Source organism: Hypanus sabinus, chromosome 14 (genome assembly GCF_030144855.1).
Source record: "Hypanus sabinus isolate sHypSab1 chromosome 14, sHypSab1.hap1, whole genome shotgun sequence".
Lineage (NCBI taxonomy): Eukaryota > Metazoa > Chordata > Chondrichthyes > Myliobatiformes > Dasyatidae > Hypanus > Hypanus sabinus.
The window spans coordinates 21,533,178-21,554,130 of NC_082719.1; the positions used below are offsets into that span (position 1 = coordinate 21,533,178).

General features: G+C 40.8%; 1 protein-coding gene across 1 annotated transcript in view; it reads right to left on the reverse strand.

Moving 5' to 3' along the window:
- The window catches only part of LOC132405084 (collagen alpha-1(XXV) chain-like), a 148,736-nt gene that overhangs the window by 64,027 nt on the left and 63,756 nt on the right, over window positions 1-20,953 (reverse strand). Inside the window, exons 12-16 of the mRNA XM_059989817.1 lie at window positions 18,631-18,663; window positions 18,493-18,528; window positions 12,456-12,500; window positions 2,600-2,662; window positions 399-467 (exon numbers count right to left, since the gene is read on the reverse strand). Of these exons, the coding sequence (XP_059845800.1) occupies window positions 399-467; window positions 2,600-2,662; window positions 12,456-12,500; window positions 18,493-18,528; window positions 18,631-18,663 (246 nt within the window). The remainder of the gene's footprint in view (window positions 1-398; window positions 468-2,599; window positions 2,663-12,455; window positions 12,501-18,492; window positions 18,529-18,630; window positions 18,664-20,953) is intronic.

Genomic DNA, 20,953 nt, shown 5'->3' on the forward strand with positions numbered 1-20,953 from the left:
GCACAATCAATGACGAATGGCCAGTTCCCTTAAACTGGAATCACCACCCCTTACAGGCATGTCGACCAGGTGACCTGCCCATCCTAAAGTACTGCAGGGAAATGTGCACAGGGAACCATGCAGACCGGAAAATACAACCAGGAGCAAGTTGTTCTGTCTGGACATCAGCACTGGCCAACCCCAGGAACAGAACCACCAAGGTCAATGTCAGCTCAGGTGTGACAGCAGTGCAGAGGACGAAGACCCGGGTGGGCCTCGATCCACACTGGACAGAAAACAGCTGCATGTTCCTCCTGCAAAACTAATATCAGAGCCCAGAGAAAAAAGTGAAATGGGACAAATGAATCTGAGATTTGTAAACCAGTGTGAATGGCTCCCAGTTAGAAAAGTCAACTGACCTTGGGCCCTAAAGGTCCGGGTAGGCCGATTTCACCTCTTCCAGGTGGCCCTCCATCTCCTTTCTCTCCCTGTTTAAACAAGCAGAGTTACAGATCAATAGACCCCGAATTCCTGCAACAGTGAGACTGCAAATTCCTTCACCTAATCCAGGTTTCACTGGTTTTCCTGTCAGTGCAGAGTGAGATATGGAGACTGTCATAGGCAAACCAAGCTTGAAATGGGGTCCAGAATTGACCCTATGAACTGTGCTGCTATTGAGAGAGGGGGAGGGAGAGGCATCCAGCACAAATAAGAGAAAGAGAGAGAGACAAGATTTAATGTTATGGTTTCTTCAGCCAGTCTGTTTACCTTTGCCCCAAGGACACTATGCCTGCTTGTTAAGGTTCCTGCAGAAAGCACAGGGCGGAGCCGGTTGATGGACAGCCGGTGTCCAGCATGGGGAGATAGAAAGCAGGTCCGATGGGTCACAGGCAGACACACCACGGGACACTGAACGAGCTTTGTGCACCCATGTGAAGGTGGGGTTATGGAGGATCGATTTGGGGAAATCGATCAGGCTCACAGTGTGAAAAGGTGTGACCAGTGGGGAACTGTTTGTGTATCTTCCCTCGCCTGGGTGATAGTTCCACCACTGAAGAACGGTCGTACGTGGTAGGGTCACAGTCGGTGACCACAACAGGAAGATCAATGGCATCACCTCTCACTCTCTCTCTCCAATGATACTCAAATAACTACCTCGACCTGAACTGAACTGAACTCTTCACCATCGTAAGACTTAATCCATTTACTCCTAGGTTTGAAAGAGCCTGGTTTTGTTTCCTATTTCCACATTTCTGTATATATATCTATATATTATTGCTAACCTGTTTCCATATACTTGCATTCTATAGTGCTGTATTGCTAATAAACACTGTTAGTAAAACCAGACTCCAAAGTGTTTTTCCATTTCTGCTGGTTCTTTAACCTGGTTACGGGGTACGTGACAAGACATAGAATCATCATGATGGTAAATTCACAGAAAGGATTTTACTTGTGCACATTGGGCAGAGTTTTGAGGCACTTTCAGGCAGAGGGCATAACTGACGGTTACTATTTAAATATAAATGTAGCTGCTTCTTCAGATCAGTTTATAGGAAACCTACAGCACAATACAGGCCCTTCGGCCCACAAAGTTGTGCCGAACATGTCCCTACCTTAGAAATTACTAGGGTTACCCATAGCTCTCTATTTTTCTAGGCTCCATGTACCTATCTAAAAGCCTCTTAAAAGACCCCATCGTATCCGCCTCCACCACCGTTGCCAGCAGCCCATTCCATGCACTCACCACTCTGAGTGAAAAACTTACCCCTGACATCTCCTCTGTACCTACTCCCCAGCACCTTAAACCTGAGTCCGTTTGTGGCAACCATTTCAGCCCTGGGAAAAAGCCTCTGACTATCCACATGATTAATGCCTCTCATCATCTTGTACACCTCTATCAGGTCACCTCTCATTCTCCGTCGCTCCAAGAAGAGAAGGCCAAGTTCACTCAATCTATTCTCATAAGGCATGCTCCCCAATCCAGCAACTTCCTTGTAAATCTCCTCTGCACCCTTTTTATGGTTTCCACATCCTTCCTGTAGTGAGGCGACCAGAACTGAGCACAGTACTCCATGTGGGGTCTGACCTGGGTCCTATATAGCTGCAACATTACCTCTCAGCTCTTAAACTCAATTCCACAATTGATGAAGGCCAATATACCATACACTTTCTTAACCAAATGCTGTGTACAATTGTACTTAAAACTGAAGTGCATATCTTTTCTTGCTCTTCCCGTCATCCGCTTCTTTTTAAAAAAAATTTTGTTGAGATACAGCTCGGAATCAGCCCTTCTGCCAGGTAATGCTCGGATTTCACCCCGGCCTAATCCCAGGACAATTTACAGTTAACCTACTAACTGGTACGTCCTTGGACTGTGGGAGGAAACCGGAGCACCCGGAGGAAACCCACAGGGTCACAGGGAGAACTCCTTACAGGCAGCGGCGGGAATTGAACCTGTACTGTAAAGCGCTGTGCTAACCGCTATGCTACTGTGCTGCTGCGGTAGGATTATATATAAGGTGTGTATTACATTATGTATAGTTTGGTTCATGTCCTCTCAATATACACAAGATGTGTGACCTCAAACCGTAGGCTTTTGAGCACGATCTGCTGACCTCACCTTTGTTCCTGGTAACCCCGGCAACCCAGGTTCTCCCTGAGGACCCCAAAAGCCAGGCTCACCCTAAAATACAAACAGCAAAGTTAACAATACACTCAATCACAACATTGGCTTAAATCTTTAACTACTGAGAGAAAAAAAAACACATTGAATGGAAATTAAGCAGTCACCCAAGTGGTTAATAGGCTAAAGGTTTGGTGATTAATAGATGCACCACAAGATTCATATGCAAAAACTGCATTTAAAGAACCAGCCAATCATAAACAGCCATCAAATATGAAGCAATACTGTGCACTGCAGAAGAGGAGGAAAAGTTGCAGTTTCATCAACAGCTAGCACCAGGGCACGATCATCTGAGCAATTGATATGAGCAACTTTCAAAAGGGAGGATGAGGAACTCGGCTGGGGAGCTGTGTCTGGCCATCGTTGGCTCCACAACAGGATTTACAATTCACATCGAAGTAAATGAAGCAGTTTCACGTTGGAGACAAAAGGTCTCCCAAGGGAGAGGGCATGAAATGAGGATCTGTAACTCCTTCACTTGCCCAGTGAGGGCCAGGATCAGACTCCCTGAGGCACTGTGCTCTCGGAGCATTTGTGACCACTGGTCGTGCTTGAGCTCCAGCACCCAGCTCCAAGCCAACTCAGCTCTGTATTCTAGATACCAGAAGCAATGTTGCGTCAGTTCAGAAAGGTCAGATGAGGTGTTGGGGAGGTGGAGAAAATCAGACAGAATTGGGGGTACAGCTTATTTCAATGTATTCAACGGGAGACAAAAGTACATTTGAAACTAAATCAGATATGCAGGTTTCTCCACCAGTGTTGAGCTGGTTACCCTGAGCTGCAGCCTTTGATGAAATGACTTTCACAAACTTCAAGCTGCATCTTTTCCAAACACAAGCACAGTGCCGTGTGGGCAGGGCAGTGGATAATCCAGGAATTTGTCTGTGCCCCTGACCACAGAAACAAAAGGCCACGGATTTAGCTACCCAGATGGTGAACACAATAGCATATTTCATGATTGATAGTGAGTTTCAACTCCCTCGGTCTCCCTGTTCCACTCATACCTGAAAGATGAGATCAGTTTCTGATCCCTTTGTGACTAACTGACTAACTAAATGAAAAGACGCATCTTATAAAAATCAACTTGATTAAAATGGTATTCATTAGCCACCATTATGTTAGGAATTGGAAAATTGTTTACTTTTTATGTAATTCTGTTAAGTTAACAAATTTCACGTCACATGCTGGTGATAATAAACCTGATTCTGAAAACAGTTCCTCAATGCATCAAAGATTGATTATCATGTTTATTTCTTTTATGAGTTAGTTTATAGGTAGGATCTTGTATTATGCTTTATTGAAGCAATTTTCTGGCTCGAGCATGTCAAGACACAGCTATCCTTCAACGCATACACTGGATTTATCCTGAAGCAGACAAAGTTTGTTCAATCCAGATGTATGCAATCTAAACTGCAAATGAAAACTCCATGATAATGTTTCTTTTCTTTCCAAAAGTTCTTCATACAATATCCCCAACAGCCTGTACCAATATAAAAAAACAGCAACAGCTGATTAGTTCCAATCCAAAAGAAAAAAAATAATGTCTTTATGTCAGTCCCATCCATTTTGTCCTCCCTCAGGACAGCACTAATACTTCAAGTAAAGAGATGCTGATGTGGCAAACCTGAGATGTGTGCAAGATGTTGAGAAAATGGTTTTGAGCTGCAGAACTTGACACAACTGCTCAGAGGCGGTGAGAGGTCCAAATGCCAGTTCCATAACTAGAAACTAACTGCAGTTGCGAAACGCCAGAATTCTCAACACATTAATTATCCTTCCATTACGGTGCTTCTGTTTATGAGCTAGTTTACAGGTACCATCTGAAGTGACCTTTGCACATCTATTGGATCAAGAGGCAACATTGTCCAATGCACGCTCAAGCAGACAAACTTTTGCTCAATGCAATTGCATGCAACCTAAAGTGCAGATAAAAGCTCCATGACAGCTTCTTGTTACGTTTCTCCTGGGACACAGCTGTGGAGCTTCTGTCTCTCCTTCACACTGACCCTCCCAACGCCTTCAGTTTTCCCAAAACCTGTTTATTTCTCAGCACAGTCTCCAACTCTCATCAGTCTCATCTCTCCTGTTACTCTGTACCATGTCAATTTCTTGCACCATAAGACCTGCTGTTGGTGCATAGAAAGATGCCATTAGACCCAGCTCCAAACCAAGCCATCCACCATCTAATTTTCCTCTACTCATCTAATTTTCTATAACTCTGTAACTTCTCCTCTCTGACATGGCTATCTACTTACCTGCACCAAGGGATAATTTAGATAATTTACCTTAGGCAATTAACCTTTTGGTGCATCTTCAGGTAGAAATGGCAGCAGAAACCTACATGCTTATGGAGAGAATGGAAAAACATCTACACCAAAAGCACTTGAAGTCAGGATCAAAGCTGGGACCCTGGAGTTGAGGCAACAGTTCTAACTGTTGTGCACCCATTCCATCTGCACACTTCCCCTCAGCTTGTCCCTGCACCATTCCCAGTGTGACTCTGAACTGGCATCATTCTTCAGAGTCTCCCACTGTGGCCCATTCATTTTACATTCTACCGTGTAATTAGTAGAAGCAATGAAAATCCCACACGCGTATTCTGCTTCGAATGCTCAGAGCGTGCTGATATATTAACAATCCCACAGATTCCACGGTTTGATCGGAAAGGCATCAACAATCGCTAGCCTCCTCCTACTTAATCAGGAGCAGCAAAGTGATTCTTAGATGCCTTACATCTGAACTAGGAGAGGCACTAATAAACCAAAGTTAGAATTGATGTCTCTAATTAAAAATATTGCTAAAACGTGAAATTCACCATTCATGCTTTGACAGCTTTTTGAAAGGGCAGTCCCATTAGTTTCTCCCTCCTATTGTACCCTGTAATCATTATTTTACTTATCCAACTTAGTTTTGAAAGCAAATGCTGAATTTTCCAGCATTTCCAGCTGACAATCCAGCTCAGAAAATTAGAAATACTTTGAATCAAGAAATCATTTTATGTAACTGACTAATTCATGGACAGCACATCAGCCGATCGGTCTGATGAGCCTTTGGAAGAATTTTGTTGCATTTTGTATGCCAAAGAACAACATCATTCGGGATGTTATCTTTAACCAGCTTGAGAACAACAGAGGGAAGGATGTAGCCATCCACCAATTAAATAGTGTGGCTTGTTCCAAGGTGACGGATCTGTGTCACTGACCAACATCAAACATGCAGGCAAATGCACTCACACTACAAGTACAAGCAGAGGCACTCGGACTCATGCACAATGAAGGTCTGATGGCTGTGAGCAGCTTTGTCCTCTCTTTCGTGATTAGTCTCCAATGGAGACTAAATCAGACTCCAAAGCAGTTAATTGTTGTATAAAGTAACATTTTCACCAGCTCATGCAAAGCCTATGAGTTCCGCACATCAGCATGCTGTGCTTGATATTCATTTCATAAGTGTGTGCATCTGACTTGCACAGGCCAAGGATGGCTATGGCCAGCTGGAAGCATTTGTTATAGTTTTTCTTTCCTAAGTAATCCAGATCTATAATTGCAAGAAAAAAGAATAATCTTCACTGGGGTTTGCCTACAAATAATGAGCCCAAATTCTGGAGGATGTTCCAGATTCTGCCCACAGGCAATGAGAAGTAAAGACCTTGTAGGACTAGGAAAATGAGAAACAACAACAGGGGTTGGTCACATGGTGTTTGTCCCACCATGCAACAAAATCATGGTTGATCTGAATGCTGGGCTGAATACTGTTTTACTGGTTGCTCCCCATAAACCTCAGTTCCTCTGCAGTCAAAAAAATCTAGACTCATCTTAGCCTCGAAAATAGTGAGCATCTTAGAAACCACAGCTCTGTGGGGTAGAACATTCCAAGGATTCACAATGTCTGGGAAAAGATATTTTTCTTTAGCTCTTCTTAAACAGGTGATTTTTTAAAAATTCTGACATTATATTACTCCCCATTCCCAAACCAAGTTCCACATTTCAACGTCAGGGAAAACATTCTCACATCATCCAACATGGTCACCTCTCATTCCTCTAAACTTCACAGCACATGGGTCTAATCTACTCACTACTACGAGTGAATGGCAGTGAATGGAAGTCTATGAAAAGGACTGATTTTTACAAGAGATTCCTAAAACTCTGTAGCATATTTCATTTATTTCCTTGTTATAATAGGGCTGTTGAGTGATTACAGGAATTAATTCAAGTGAAGCATGGTTTTAGTTGTTCAACCAATGCGCTGAGTACCCATTTTAAAAATACTTTAAAGAAATAACACATTTGCTTTTAATTTTGAAAGGTTCCATAGGAAATGTTTTGCCTTGGTAAGTACAAATATTATAAGTTAAAGGTCTGCAGTATACCTGTGACTTTTGCTACTCAATAAGCTCAGATCACTAAATATTTCTACTTCTGCCTCCTGTGAACCTTTGAACTTCTTCACCCTATTGTCGGTAACGAGAGGGCATGTTATCAAGTAGTTTATTTACACTCACTTCTAAACTTAAACAGCAAGAAAAACTTTTAACTTGAGTTGTTGCAAGTGGTAAGGAAAATGAGGACGCTGGGAAAGGCAACGAGGAGCCAGAGGGGTTTGAGTGAGTGATGATTCTGTGTGTGTGTCTCTGTGCACGTGTGTGTTTTCTCCTCATTCTCTCTTCCTCACTTCCCCCTCACACCTTCATCACATTCTTTACTCTTTCTTACACAGAGCTCTCCTCCTTCCCACCACAATTCCTCACCTGCTGCCTTGCTCTCTTCTGCACGTACCTCCTCCCAGTCACAGGGGTTTCCAACCTGGAGTCCACGGCCCTCTTGCCCAACAGTATTACCCAGGGCATTAAAAAGGTTGGGAACCCCTGCTCGTCAGCCTCTTTCACAAGGGCCTCAGCTGGATCTGTTATCTACAGTTCTGGAGCTACTGTAGGTGTGGGAGCAGACTGCTCCTGTTATCAACAGAGCAGGAATAGGCTTAGGGAACTGAGTCCTTAAGATTGTGCCAAACCTGGTGAGCCAAGAATCTGGCTTGCCATTGTATAGGATAGACAAGGACCAGGGTAGGAGAGTGGCGGTGGAGCCAGATATGGATGGGATTGAGTAATCCGGTCTCAGCACTCTAAGGCAGGGTTGAGCAGGGGTGGGGTTCATAGATTGGGCCCATCATGAAGGTGATCATGGACTGAGCCTGACTCCAGAGTCCAAGCCACAAAGGATGTGCCTGGAGGGGCGTGACCCATGGAAGGCTCTGCTGAAACTACATGCACATTAATGTGTGGATCAATGGAAAAAATGAATAGTCCTCATAGATAGAAACAGAATATTACCATAGAAACGGTGTGATACATGTTAGAGAGTTAAATCCCAGGTGGTAAGTGAATGAAATAGTTTGCTCGTAGAAAGCTAAGGTTTCTTTTAGCCTGTCCTTTCCCCTTCAGATGTTGCCAAGCACAGTGGCAAGAATGCACTCCCATCTACTGTGCTCTATCTTTCAACAAACTTTCATTATGGGAGAATCCAACTTTAGATCTCCCATTTTCAAGCTGAGTATGGCTTTGCTCTTGCTAAAAAAAAGGAATCTCCAAAGAAAGACAGATCTCCCCCCCTGCCCCCCACCCTTTCAAGGCCTGCTTGAGCAGCTGGATGGGTCAATGGCCACAGGTACAGGTACAGGAACTGTTCTTATATTAGTCTGTTCTGTGCCAATGAAGTCCAACACTATCAGCACAAACACTTACATCATTCTGACGAAAGATTGTGTTCAAGAGCTTTGTCAAATAAATCAATTCAGAATTCCTATTCGTGTAATTTTCCTAGCTGAAAAGGAGAATTCCTGTATTCCATCCGCACAGGAGAAATTCCCATTGCACTTCAAACCATAAGGGAAATGTTCTACCACGATACTTGCAGTTCAAATTCCACTATTGCCATCACGTTTCATGCACAGGAACGTGATTTGTCACACGTTGCCACGATATTCCACTGTTGCCTCTGAACTCTATGTGTGGGGACAATTCCCTTTCTGTCATTATATTCTGTACATTGAGGAGGAAATTCTCACTGCTGTCCTTTGTGTTCCTGATGCAGCTGGTTTCATCAGTAAGCTCAGAACTGAATTAGCATTGGTGATCTGATTGCTTCAGTCCTAAGATTCATTTTCTGTTGCCAAGGTTTTGTCTTATCCTCAACTCCTAAAACTGGACACAGTAACTGAAAGCAGGATGTCTCTCAGAATTTTCAGAATTATTAAATTTGGCAGAAAAATATACTGGGAGATGAACAATAGGCATCTGCTTTCTTAGCAATCTTCTTGGAGTGCTGCTTAAGTCAAAGTTATCTTCAAGGATGATGGTTACTAGAATTTTCAAATAGGTGATAAAGCTGAATTTCCAAAAAAGTGATGAATTGTCAGACAAAGCTGACCATCAAGAACGTAGTTTACAAGTATTCTTGGCAACACACACACACACACACACACACACACACACACACACACACACACACACACACACACACACACACACACACACACACACACACACACACACACACACACACACACACACTTTCTTTATGCTTGGAAATTCCCTGCACAACAGACTGAAGAGTTGAACAATGCTGATCACCACAAAGTGCTATCAGTGACCCTTAGTGGCTAATGGCTGTTCTGCAGTTGTCTGTACAAGATCTGTGCTTGGAGTGGCAGGTAATTGTACTGGTCTCCTGGAATATTAAAGTACATTTTGATTTTTAATGGCTGTGAATTTGCTTTCTCATAGTTAAGAGGAAGTAATGCACAGCTGAGGTGCTTAAAAACTGAAGCACAATACATTACACTGCGCCTTGCAGCAAGTCTCATGTCTGTAAAAGTGCACTTTCATAATTGACCATCGATAAAATAAGACAATCCAAATGTATATAGGTACTGGCAATGAAGGGCATTGTCAAAATTCCTACACTAAATGAACAGGGATAAAATAATTGTATCATAATTGGTGAATTTACTGGAAGACAGTAGCTATAGGACTGAAGAAATTCAGGACTTCAAACTAAAAAAAAAGTGCAGGGAATTTTGAGAAGCTAAAAATGGAATAAAGAAAACACTTCTAGGGGTTTCATATTTCGTTAATTTTACTATTCAATTTTAAAAACTGAAAATAATTCTCAGGAACATTTTGCTGGACAGAAGTGGAAGTGGAACATACTTTTCCCTGACGTGGAAATCATAATGGTTAGTGTTAAATTGAGTAGATTGTATTTCACTGGGGACAAACATGTCTAGTCTAACATTTGGACAAATACAACAGCCAGGTTCCATAACTTATTGGGATGTAAAATTAATTGATGGCTTCATTGAACATACATTGTTCTTTACAAAAACCCTGTACGAAGGAAATTCTTCAGGAGCAACTTAAGGGAATGAAGCTACCAGCAGATGTGTCACTATTCATTTTTTTACTGCATCTCCTTGGGAAAATGGAGGAGACAATTTGTACTTTCTGCAAATTTATGAAACTGCAATCTCACAACATTAAGTGAGTTACTTTTGTTGTAAAAGGTCATCTAAATTTTGATATCTGAATGTGGTTCCTGTGAGAATTTGTTCCTGTTAGAGGTTGTTGTTAGGGTCAATGAGTAGAAATTCTTTTGAAGGGCTAACTCATCTGTAACAAGTAAGCTGTATGGTCAAAAGGTGGCAGTCGTGTGGAGGGGAGCAAGAGTTGCTGTGTGTTCCACTGCTTTATTTCCCTGGGATTTCAATGAATTTTCTTGCCTTGCTACAGGCACAGCGGAGAATATTCCAGTGCAATCTATACCGTTTGTATCAGTACGAGTTCAGATATAAAACTGTTGTAAGACTGGTTTGTCAGAGTGGTATTGGTAGGAGTGAGTCTGATCAAGTATCCTGATGGGGTGGAAGCTCTGAATGTCCCTCTGTTTATGAGTGCAGTGAAGCACGTTTGATCTTCATGTATTCCACGGTATCTCTACCTGTAAACTGACAAAAGTGCACACGCACTCCTCTGCAGTTTCTCCACTTGGTGAAGTATCCTAACCGAGAAACTAGTAACCTTAAATACATGTTATGTGGCACCTGTCATCTGATCCTTCCTGGGTTGGTGTAAGTGACTGACATGTTACAGACTTACTGGGTTATGCCTGGCAGGAGAGTTATTGGTGCTGGTGTTGGGCCCAGACAAAGAGCGAAGTGCTAAGCCCAGTGCCGGGACTGTTAATTTGAAGACTAGGGGCCCATTTGGCCACATAGATTAAATTGCTTATATAAAGTTACTAGCCTTTATTCTTTATAAAAGTTAGTAATACACATTAATCAACACATCCTTTTGTGTCCAGTGTACCAAATGCAATTGATTTTCAATATAGTTAGTGAGAATGCACTATCCTCATTCTGATAATGTCTTTATCCCACTGTGAAATACTTGTTGTTCCTAATAACTCTGGAGTGTGAAACAAATTGATTTTGAAGGGAAGAGGCACAGTGGACAGGACTAATCACTCCACATACAGCCCAAGAACAAAGTTTTCCATAATGGAACCTATTCACCCTGCGAATGATTTCCTGCCTCAGAGACAAACACTACTGGTTGAATAAGAAATCGGGATCCTAAACAAACCACCTGCTGACCCCTCCTCTATCCAACAATGGCATTCATTTATTGAGAGTGTTAACGTATGGAGGCATTCAACATCGAGTCAAGCATTGAGCCCATGGTAGCCATCAAGAAAACATCTACACTAATCCCAATGTATTCTTCTTATATTCCCCTGATTCTACCATTCACTCACACAGTATTGCCAGTCTACCAGCCTGCATCATTGGGATTGGGAGGAAATCAGGTCACCGGGAGGAAAGTGGCACAGCCACGGGGAAAATGTACAAACTGCATACGGAGAGCACTGGAGGTCAGGATCAAACACTGATCTTCAGCGCTGTGCACAACAGCTACACCAGCTGTCCCACAATGCCCTTGGAAGGCTAAGCAGCATTTCAGTTTTATGGCACATCAGCAAACCAAATTAATAATTCTGCTGCTTGGATGTGGCCAATGCACCAAGTAGGCATTCTTCTTCCTCTAATATGGAAAATGTTATTAATGAAACACAGTATAGAAATTTACATTGAATGTTGACAGCTAGGTTGTCTTCATGTACTAACTTCAGATGAACACATCTCTTAATTGAGTAAAGTAAATCGCTCCAGACTGTTTGTTAGCCTCTCAATCAGGACGATTGCTGTTCATGTTGCTCTAGCTCAATGTACCATGTAAAAATTTGGTTTATATGAACTGTAGACAAGACTATATCTCAGTATATGTGACAATAATTAACCAATTCCAATTCCACTTCCAATATATTGGTTTCACGGTTATGCTATTTACAATAATTAACACAGATGGACTTTAGTCAGGAAATTGGGAAATTCCTTTCTACAATAATCATATTTACTTGACATTGTGCCTTTTTGTAAAATGCTCTGTTCATTAAGTATTTTTCTCGGCCAGATTTGCGCAAATGCATACAACTGCGTTATCTGATCAACTTCAATGAGAAAAAAATGCAGAAAAATCTAAAAAAAGAGTTCTGATAGATTCCGATTTACGGAATCCAAACTGTTGACGATTCTCAAACTGAAACTGCCAGAGCAAATGTCAAAAATAAAATGATGGGAAGCTCCACAAACAGAAACAAGTGACCATGTATCAGAAACCAGGCAGGCTAACGACAGCTTTACTTCACATCCATCTCAAAGTAGAGTCTGCAACAGTCATTACCTTTATCCCAGGGAGTCCAGGAAGCCCAGGAAGACCTGGTTCACCCTACATAGGAAAATTACAAAACATTATAGAAAGGTGTTCAGCTAGCTCAAGAATCTTCTTTATCTCCACCTCAACGGTACGAAGCAATATCCTGATTTAAGAATCAAAAGTTAGCAAATATAATAGGCCTTTCATTTCTTTCCCAGGCAGTGTGATTTTATCTGTTTTTCAGCAAGGGAGTATTTTAGCTTTTTATTAATAAATCACGTATGAATGTGAACTGTGGCAAGGTTGTTGTATAAAATTGTTCACATTGCCAGTTCTGTATGTGAAGTCATTGTAATGCTGGTGGACCCATTTGCATTTGGGACTTGGTGCCAGGATGGAAAAGTTAAAAGTTTCCTGCTTATGATTGCAATGAGGTGAATTGACAGTAAACAAGCTTTGGTTGTCTCAATCCCAGTAGACATGAACCCCCCCAAACCATTCAGATGGACCCTCAATCTGGAACTAATTTTCATTGAGTAATCTCGCATCTTAATCTGTCAATCAGATCATGCTCAACCAAAAAGCCCCAGATGTTCAGGCTTAGCATTATGCATTGCTGCAGATGTTATTAGGGGTGTTCAACTTGAAGGGTGCCAGTCAAGGTTTAATACCAGATACTTGTTATTTGTTTTCGATTGCTAGAGATGCACTATCACTACTAATGTGTAAGATTTACTCTGTGGGCACATCTTCCACTGAATAAGACTACTTGTTTTCTTTTTCTTCCTTGCTGAAATGTTTTGACTCTTGTACTTGAGTTACAACAGGACAAATTGCTCCGCCAAATGACCATTCCTAACATGTGAGGCCAGGTCTCCAGAGAGCAGTAAACTGCACTTTATGATGGTGCAGCCTTGATCCTTGCCTCATCAGACGTCTACGACAGACATGCTTTTCTACAGAGGGAACTGGCAGCTAGAAGTAAAGCAAAAGGGTTAGATTTTTCTGAATCTCTGGGCCAGAGGAGCAAAGGCCATTTGGAACATTTCAATATTAATGTAAGTTGGCTCAGAGTAGACAGGATTTCAGACCTGACCATCCTCAACTGCATGATGTGAAACCAATGCATGGTGGCAAATTTACTTACTGAGGGAGCAGTAATGATTCATTTATGGTTATCTTACAATGTGCCATGATTCAGAGGATTTACTGACCACAGTTGCTCACTTGTTCAATTCAGACAGGACACTAAGTTTTTGTTTACAAATTTTGAAGTGATATCACTAGGATAAAAAAGTATTTCTTTTTAAACAAAAGATAAAGAAAATATGTTGTTGTCTATGTAGCAAAGAAACAAACTCCAAACATTGAAATAAAAATACAATTTCAAGGTTCAACAGGATCAGAGCATTGACTGCTACTGCATTGTTACTCAAACATGTGCTGGTTTCTGACGGCCCAGTGGAATGCCATGCATACCACACTGATTAGCTGATGTGAAAGTTGATGGAAGTTCAGCCACTTGACGCTAGACATGTCTTGTTCTGATCATTTCCATGTCCAAGCTAACTCCAGCTAACTCCAACAATGATGTCACCAACATGCATTGCAACACATACTTGGTAATTTACTGTTGGGGCAGAAACGCAAGTGTATCAGGAGCAAAGAGGTAAACATTTTAGATATGATCTTTGATCAGAAGTGGTAAGAAATCTCACCCAAGTTGTTAAACTCTCCTTCCTGTTTCAGATAGTGATTGAAGTGCACCGGATTTTCAGTGCTCTGTTTCTCTCTATCTCACATCTCCAACACTTTTGTTTAAAAACTCATTTCTATGACCTTTACCTGTGACACCATTGCAGTTATTTCTGTAGCAAAAGCGAGCTAGACAAAGACACGGAACTACTGCGTTTCTACGTACTGCACCACACAGACACATAAATGCATACATGTGAAATAAATAGGGAAAGAAATGCAGTGGTCCTTTAAATAGGGGAACATCAGCACGGACAACCTCATCAATCAGAAATTATTCAACAGCTTGGTAATAACACAAATTAATGGACAAATAAGCAAAATGTGATATTATATCAGCCACATATCTTTGGGGCAGGCCACCAATGTGATTTTAATATGTTGATGTATTTGGGAAAGAAGAAGATGGTTGAGCTTTCAAAACATTACAGCTACCGTACCTGGAGAAGTCTCTCCTTCTCCCAAAATCTCACTTAGAAAGCATTCATAATCAATATGTTAATTTGTCTGCTAATGGATACATTTAATCTGGAGTCAAATTTGAGAAAGAAGCACAGATCAATATGCCACGGTAGCTCCTGTGAGTCTCATTTTAGTTGTGCTCAGGTCACAGGCTGATAGACAAATACTCCACAGGTAATAAACTGAATCAGTTCAGCTGGATCATTGGATGGCAGGAAGAAGAAGGAAAATGAAGAAAAAGCTGGTTGGCCAGTGCAGTTCTGTGGCTTTAAGAAGGTAAAATGTCAACATGATCAATGCCAAAATAAAGGATCAGTTATTCATACTTATGAGGTAAGACAACAAAGGGTCAAGAAATGTGACATGGTGCAGAAGAATTGACGAGGATATTGCAAATTAGAATAATATGATAAAGATAACCCAAGACAGATCAGACACAGATTGTTTTTTTCTGGTTGGCAAGATAAAATGAGGGGTATACCATAAGGACCAGTGCAGGGGAGAATCAACAATACAAATGAAGGCACCAACTCCAACAGTAAGCACAGATTCAATGGGCTGAATGGCCTTTTATAGTAGAAGGTAATATGAAATATGAAAAGGTTGCTAAATTCACTGATGACACATAGATAAGGGGAAAAGTGAAGATAAGGGAGCATTGTGAGGTTAAAGGGGATATTGATAAGATTGTGAGTTGAACATCAACCTGCAAAATTTGGTAATATGGAAAATGTGAAATTATCTACTTTGGTGGTAATAAGGCCATATATTATCTCAATAACAAGAGACTGCAAAGCTGTGAGATGCAGAAGGGTCTGGTTATTCTATTGTATGGTTTGCAAAAGGCTAGACTGTGCAGGCATGCCAACCAAGTGTTACCGTTTATTGCTCGAGGCATTGGAGTGAGGTTATGTTTCAGATGAAATAATTTCTGGAATTTTGTATTGATTTCTTTTTTAGTTTGAGAAGGGATGTTAATGCACTTAAAGATTTTCAGAGTCGATTAACTTGCTTGATAACTGGGATAAGGAGGTTGTCTCTTGAGGGAAGTTTGGACAAGCTAGGTTTGTATCTGTTAAAGTTTAGAATGAGGGGGAACTTAAGTGAAACATGGAAGTTTCTGAGAGAGTTATCCAAGGTGGATAAGGAAAGGATAGTTGCTCTGTGAGAGAATCTGGAACAAGAAGTCTCCACTTTAAAAGAAGGGTTTTCACATTTAAGATAGTGATGAGGTGAAATTGTCTCCCTCAAAGATCGGCTAAAACAAAGGCTCTGGATAGTATAAGGCAAAGTTAAATAGATTCTTGATAAGCAAAGGGTACAAGGTCATTGTAGTTTGTAAGAATGCAGAGCTGACATTACAATTCGAGAAGCCATGATCTTATTAAAGGGTGAATCAGACTTGAGGGTCCAAATATCCTTCTCCTGCTCCTAATTATATGCTCTTCCAAATTTTAATCTTAAAAAGCTGTATTTGATGCATAGATTGAAGTAAACTCTTCTTCAAAAAACATTCTGGATGCTTAAAATGCTTTCTGCAAAGCTGTCAGATTAGGTGAAATAGGGGGCAAATGCCACTCCAAGCAGGGAGGGAGACAGAAGAAAGGAAGCTACAGGCCAGTTAGCCTAACCTCAGTTGTTGGGAAGATGTTGGAGTCAATTGTTAAGGATGTGGTTTAGGGGTACTTGGAGGCACATGACAAATAGGCCAAAGTCAACATGATTTCCTTAAGGGAAAACCTTGCCTGACAAATCTGTTGGAATTGTTTGAAGAAATAACAAGCAGGATAGTCAAAGGATAATCGGTGGATATTGTGTACTTGGATTTTCAGAAGAACCTTGACAAGTTGCTGCACATGTGGTTGCTAAACAAGATAAGAGCCCAGGGTATTACAGGAAAGATACTAGCATGGATAAAGCAGTGGCTGATTGGCAGGAGGCAGAGAGTGCGAAGAAGGGGAGCCTTTTCTGGCTGGCTGCCGGTGACTAGTGGTGTTCCACAGGGGTCTGTATTGAGACTGATTAGTTTTACATAGTATGTCACTGATTTGGATGATGAAATTGGTGGTTTTGTGGCCAAGTTTGCAGATGATACAAAGACAGGTGGAGGGGCAGCTAGTGCTGAGGAAGCAGGGAGACTGCAGAAGGACTTGGACAGATTAGGAGAATGGGTAATGAAGTGGCAGCTGGAATCCAGTGTCGGGAATTGAATGCTCATGAAACTTTGGGAGAAGGAATAAGGGCATAGACTATTTTCTAAATTGGAAGAAAATTCAAAAATCCAAGTTGCAAAGGGATTTGGGAGTCCTTGTTCAGGGTTCCCTAAAGGTTAGTTTGCAGGTTGAATCGGTGGTGAGGAAGGTAAATGCAATGTTAGCATTCATTTCAAGGTGACTAGAATATAAAAGCAAGGATGTATTGCTGAGGCTTTATAAGGCAATGGTGAGGCTTCACGTGGAGTACTGTGAGCAGTTTTGGTCCCCGTATTTAAGAAAGGATGTGCTGACATCGGAGACAGTTCAGAGGAAGTTCACAAGAATTATTCCGGGAATGAAAGAGTTATCCTAGGAGCAGTGATTGAAGACTTTAGGCCTGTACTCATTGGAATTTAGAAGAATGGGGTGGGGGGGGCGGATCTCATTGAAACCTATTGAATGTTGAAAGGCCTAGAGAGAGTGGATGTGTAGAAGATGTTTCCTATGGTGGGGGAGTCTAGAACCTGAGGGCACAGCCTCAAAATAGAGTGATGTCCATTTTAAAATAAAGAATAGGAGGATTTATATAGCTGGGGGCGATGAATCTATGGAATTTGTTGCCAAAGGCAGCTGTGGAGGTCAGGTCACTGGGTGCTTTTAAGGTGGAGACTGTTAGACTCTTGATTAGTCAGGATGTAAAAGGCTATGGCGAGAAGGCAGGGGAGTGGGGTTGAGTGGGAAATGGATCAGCCATGATGAAATAGCAGAGCAGACTTAATGGGCCAAGTGGCCTAATTCTGCTCCAATGTCTTGTGGACTTTTGATTTTATTGCCGGTCTACAACTTCAGGCAGAAACTGCTCTTTGGAATATGGCAGGTTTTTAATTTCTGTACAAGCATGATTTGTCTTCATAAGGGAAGAGAAGGGTTGCACGTAACTTTTGGCCCATGAATATTAAACGCATTTTCACCGACAATACCGTTCTCTGTTCTGTCAAATGTCAATCTCGTTTATTCTTCATGCAAATACTTCAGGACGATATTAAATTAATCACTAAAAACAAATCAAAAGTGCTGTAATTTGAAGAATGAAAAAACAGATTCATTGCAAAAGTAGATTTCAGGACAGATTTGAATTTTTAAAATCCAATGTACTCAGATTATGCCTGGTGAAGGATTGAGAACTGCAAAATTGTATAGATTGAAAAAACCATGAAGAATTAGAAAGTACAAAAAGTACTTCATGAATTTAAGTTTGCCAGATATGTTCAAAACTTCATCATGATCTCTTATGATTGTTTTTTTAACAGTATGAAATTCACAGGTAGTGTTTTAGTAAAGCATTCGGGATTAGAGCGTGTTAAAGCAACACAATAAAGTGTGTTAGTGAAAACATCACAATCCTTTGTTATATTTTGATGTATTCCTAACTGCTTGCTAATGTATAGTCATCTTTGGTTATCATCTGAGATGCCTGTCCCTGCCCCCAGGTTAATTATTTCTTCTTGATCTTTTCTTCCTAGGTAATCAGCAGATGCAAGAGCAACCCAGAAAGCCCAAACCACTCTGCCCGAAGACTAACCCATCTGCAAACTCATAGTCATATAGCAGATAGAAAGAACACAAGGCATGCCTTTTGTCCTCTGATTTACCTTTTGTCCACGAGCTCCGGTTTCACCTGGTTCTCCCTGTAGAGTAAATATTAAAAGAAAGATGCCATTCACCCAATGGTCCAAATAGAGCCAAAGAAACATTAGAGCCTGGAACTTCAGTAGAAGGACCCGTCTAACCTTTATTCCTGCAGCTGATGATCCAGGGTCACCCTAAGTACAATCACAGGAAAAAGAAAGCAGACATTAATCACACAAGGAAGTAGATAGCCAGGGCATATTCTATGCAGGTGATCTGGCCACTCATTTCACTGTTGTTTTCAGGATCTTTATTGGATACAAATGGACTTCTGCATTAGTTTATATTAAAATTGCCAAAAGCTATATTTCATTTGTAACCTGCTGCTATGGCGTATGCTGGAGGCGTAAAGGGACAATCTAAATGCAACCCTTTCTTTCTGCCCTTACTGCTCTAAATAGTTTGTCTCTTTGATCAAACCAGAATGCTTGGCAGCTCTGGATTAAAGCAGCACTATTTCTGCCTGTGCCTCTCCATAATCATCCCTGGTAAGTGAAGCATGATGGATAATACTTGTTTTGCTTGTAGTTCTTCGTCTGTGCACCTGCTGGCCCAGGTGTGAGATGGTGCAGATTTACAGTCTGGAAATTCATGGCCTCTGGATTACACGCTCATCTTGAGCAGATCTGAGACAAAAAAAAACTCCAAACAAAAGCTGTAGCTCCTAAGGAATTAACCGGTGGGAAGTAGGACAATTCTGTAGTTGGTCTTCAGAGGAAAAGAATTTATAAAACACACAGCATAATCAATGGGTCCACACATCATTACTACCAGTCTCTGATTTGAAAAGATAACAGACGCATTGTATTAGTGCACAGTGTGTAATCTAAAGGTGGTTAGTGATGCAGTCATTGCTTGTAAATAGGTGTAATCCTGTACACATCAGTATCTTTTCACTCTGCTGTAGCCCTAGAATTCTCAACAGGTCCATCATACTTTATTGCAAATTAATAGTTTCCAGGTATTATCACCACAATGCTAATCTCAGCATGGATGAACATCCCTTTGTCACCCAGTCTCAGTACCTATCAGTTTATAACCACCTGTAAAATCAAAACTCCATCCAATCTATTGATTGGATCCCACTGAACCTTGGAAAAGTCATCAGTGAGGAGTCTCTGAGACAGCCAATATGAAATGCTGTGAAACTTTACTGCTGAAAAGGATTCAGCTCCACTTCATCCAAATTGTGAGAGAGAATAGATTACACCATTTGTCAGTCAAGTGCTAGAGGTAAAAGTTATGATACTGTTTTACTGCTTACAGAAACTAACTGTATGTCATACCACTTTGAGAAGTTAAGATTCAAACTTGACTTATTGCAATCAGAGTTTGCAGTTGAATTCAGAATCATTAACTAGACCAAACCAAATGTTTTATTTGAATTTGCTTGATTTTCGGCAGACTGATATTTTCTGGTTCACAGTTATGAATAAAACAAGGATCTGAAATTTTTAACGGATTTTGATGTTTTATTCACACTGTGTTTTACAAAGCAATTTTCAATGATGAAAATTGCATTTATTTACATTTGCGAGGAGCTAGTGCTTTTACTATAATTAAGTTTCCCAATACTTTCCATAAAACCAAAAAAAAATGACATCAGACTCATGAAAGATCTTCTAGCCATTAAGATAGCAAATACAATCATCCAAAAAGCTGCAGAGGGCAAATCAATCATTGGTAAGCCAAAAATTGCAGTAATAGGATGAGGTTGTAAAACCATGTGCAAAATTGTGGAGAATGTATCAAAAATATCTTTCCAAAATTTTTCAAAGAGAGGACAAGACTAAAACATCAATTTGGGTTTTTTTTCCCATCTTTTTATTTTTTTTGTATCTTGGTTATATTAAGGGTTTGGGAGGTCAATTATATTGGTGCTCTTTATAGCTTTTTCTCATATGTTAATTGCCATCAATGTGATCCCACTCCCTTTGTACTATTGAACATTACGTATTTGCTTTTGAAAAACTTAATAAAAAGATTGAATAAGAAAGGTCTCATGAAAGAAAACTCATTTTGTTATCACTGCATTTAAGCTTCATTCCAACCCACAACATTGAAGCCATTATTGAAATTCCAACACATTGTCCTGTAGGGGTCAAACAAATAGGAAAGTGAAAGCTTCTCACTGTAATGTTCATGGCTTGCTTATCACTCTGACCGAACCCCACAGGTAAACCAAATTCAACTTCAGGTGCATTGCAAAGTCAAATCCTGAAATATTAAAATCCTAAAGAAAGAATTAAGATAATATAAGTTAACTAGGCTGTCGGGCTTTCCCAATCTGTCCGCTGCATGTCATTTACTATTAAGAACTTTTCTGCACGTATTTTTCCTCACAGGGGAAGTTTGGTATAAATATTCCCAGAGCCCCAGAGATCCAGAAATTTAATTGTCTTCCACTCCTTATCCCTGACTGTT